Below are 2,500 nucleotides of genomic sequence, written 5' to 3'. Positions count from 1 at the left end.
AATTGTACTCTACTTTGATCCACTTTGTATGAATTTATTTTAGGATCAAAAAGCTAATGAAAGGGTTGAAATCCTGCTCGCACCCGTGCGCCCTTTTTATTTTTTCTACTCGCACAATCTATTTTTAGGCGCATATGCGAGTAAAATGCTCGCACTGTACAGCCCTGGCTATGACCATCACTCTGACCAACATCAACACCACTATGACAACCCCACCACCACTAAAACCACGACTATGACACCGTCATGACACCACTATGACCACTACCATGACCAATGTCAACACCACTACGACAACCCCACCACCACCACCACCACCACCACCACCACTAAGACCACCACTATGACCACGTCACCACCACCACCAATATGACCAGACCACCCCCCACCACCACCTCGACCACACCCACCTCGCCACCATAACTGCACCCAACTCTGTCTCTGTGCCCTCACTTTGCAGTCCTCCTTTCCTCTTCTATTTGTGGCCAGGTGCCTCCCTGTTCTGTCTATATTTGCGACAAGGCCAAGGTCTGTTCAATACGCCGGCCTTGAGTCATCAAAGGGGCTGTGCTTCTCTCTCCTATAGCGTCTGCAACAACCCACCACTCGTTCTATATCTGAAACTGAAATACACATTTGCACGCTGCTTTTTTAATTACATCTTGTCGCTATTTAGCTTGGCAATTTTCCCCTCGTATATATCTGCAGCACACACTCATTTGCATATTTTTTGAAAGGTTATGTTTCATATTAAGAGGGTATTTAAGTGCCTTCAAGTTCATAACCAACCTGACTCTGCTGCATTATGATGACAGCTATCTGATGTATTTGATTACCAAAGAGCCTTAAGGATTTAAGCATACTGCAGAACTGGATAATGTTTGAAATAGGCCTTCCTTCAGAGTCATCCTGTCTCTCACTGTCTCGATCATAGTCGCTCTCTCTTTCTCCCTCTCTCTCTTTCTCTCTCTCTCTCTCTCTCTCTCTCTCTCTCTCTCTCTCTCTCTCTCTCTCTCTCTCTCTCTCTCTCTCTCTCTCTCTCTCTCTCTCTCTCTCTCTCTCTCTATCTCTCTCTCTCTTATACATACAAAATAAGTGCTTACTCTACTATCTGTAAATAGAGCCTCCCTTCTTTGCTACCTTGCTGTTTTTCTGTCTGTCCGTCTGTCTCTCTCTGTCTCTCTCACGTCTATCCATCTAATAGTCTGTCTGTACATCTGTCTTTCCATGGGTCCGTCTGCCTGTCTGTCTGACTGTCACTGTGTCTCTCTATATATGTGTGTAGGGAAAATGTGTGTGTGTTTCCGAACTTTCCGTCTGTATCTTCAATCTTTAATAACATTTGTTGATAACCATCAAGCATCCACCATGCAAACGTAACAAAAAAAACACAAAATATTTCAGGAAAGGTTTCCAACAATGAGTCAGTGGACATCATTATTCCTATATATTATCCTTTTTTCATTGTGAGAAAGTGCAGATAAAAAAACGTTCTTTATAGAAACGTCTAACATTATCGTTTTGTGCTACAGATCTGGTGGGTGCCACCAACGCCACCAACGTGAACATCCCCCAGATGGCGGACACTCTGTTTGAGAGAGCCACCAACGCCAGCTGGGTGGTTGTCTTCAAGGCTCTCGTCACTAGCCACCACATGTGTGTCCATGGCAACGAGGTGGGTGGGCGCGGCCCGGTTGCATCAATCTGGCTCCATCTCATTCATCTTGGCTGCTTCAGATGCCTTATAAATCATACATTTAATTAAAGCCAAATTCAATTCAGAAGAGTGCTCGGTTAAGAATTCGATCCAATACATTTTCCAAAATTACATTTTTAGCGTCCCCACACTATACACAAAGGGAGCAAGAATATGTTGAACGCTTACACAATGAGAGTGGTCAATACTACTGTACAAGTTATTTGATTTGGGGGCTTTGGGATCCGTTAGGGTGGATTTGTGTTGCTCAAATAGCTCTAGATGCAGCCCACTCAATGATGGGTTTTAGAACCACAGTGGAATGGGTTAGGGATTTAGACTAAGTACACATCGCCAGCTGAATGAAATGATATAACTCTCTGGAGACCAGTGTCTCAGTAGAAAGCCCTGAAGAGATTGATACAGACACTACTAAATATTATCATCCTGAAATGTGAATCCTAAGGAAAAGGGTACCGGTAGGTATTTATGTTGTGTGTTCAGAAAGTGTAGTGGTTTTAGGTCTATTGAAAGAGTAGATAAAATAAAGATTTTTAGGACTTCATAAAATATTAGAGTTTAACTGTTTTTAATGTGGTTGTTTTGTTTTGTTACCCACAGAGGTTCATTCAGTACTTGGCCTCCAGGACCTCTCTGTTCAACCTCAGCAACTTTATTGACAAAACCGGTTCACACGGTAAGCATAGAGAACTCTCTTAAGCATCTTGCATGGCTAGTGAGAGAGTGTGTGCTTGATTGACTGCCTCTCAAATGGTGAGCAGGGGCTTGTAGCCCATCTATATA

At 43.2% G+C, this 2,500-nt stretch overlaps 1 protein-coding gene across 13 annotated transcripts in view; it reads left to right on the top strand.

Annotated features, from left to right (window-relative positions):
* The window catches only part of LOC115534575 (clathrin coat assembly protein AP180), a 26,305-nt gene that overhangs the window by 5,386 nt on the left and 18,419 nt on the right, over nt 1-2,500 (top strand). For all 13 annotated transcript variants that reach the window (XM_030345652.1, XM_030345645.1, XM_030345644.1 and 10 more), the window contains exons 4-5: nt 1,533-1,675; nt 2,318-2,393. In XM_030345652.1, the coding sequence (XP_030201512.1) occupies nt 1,533-1,675; nt 2,318-2,393 (219 nt within the window). The remainder of the gene's footprint in view (nt 1-1,532; nt 1,676-2,317; nt 2,394-2,500) is intronic.

The sequence above is a fragment of the Gadus morhua genome, chromosome 21 (genome assembly GCF_902167405.1).
Source record: "Gadus morhua chromosome 21, gadMor3.0, whole genome shotgun sequence".
Lineage (NCBI taxonomy): Eukaryota > Metazoa > Chordata > Actinopteri > Gadiformes > Gadidae > Gadus > Gadus morhua.
This window is presented reverse-complemented; position numbering and strand designations above follow the sequence as displayed.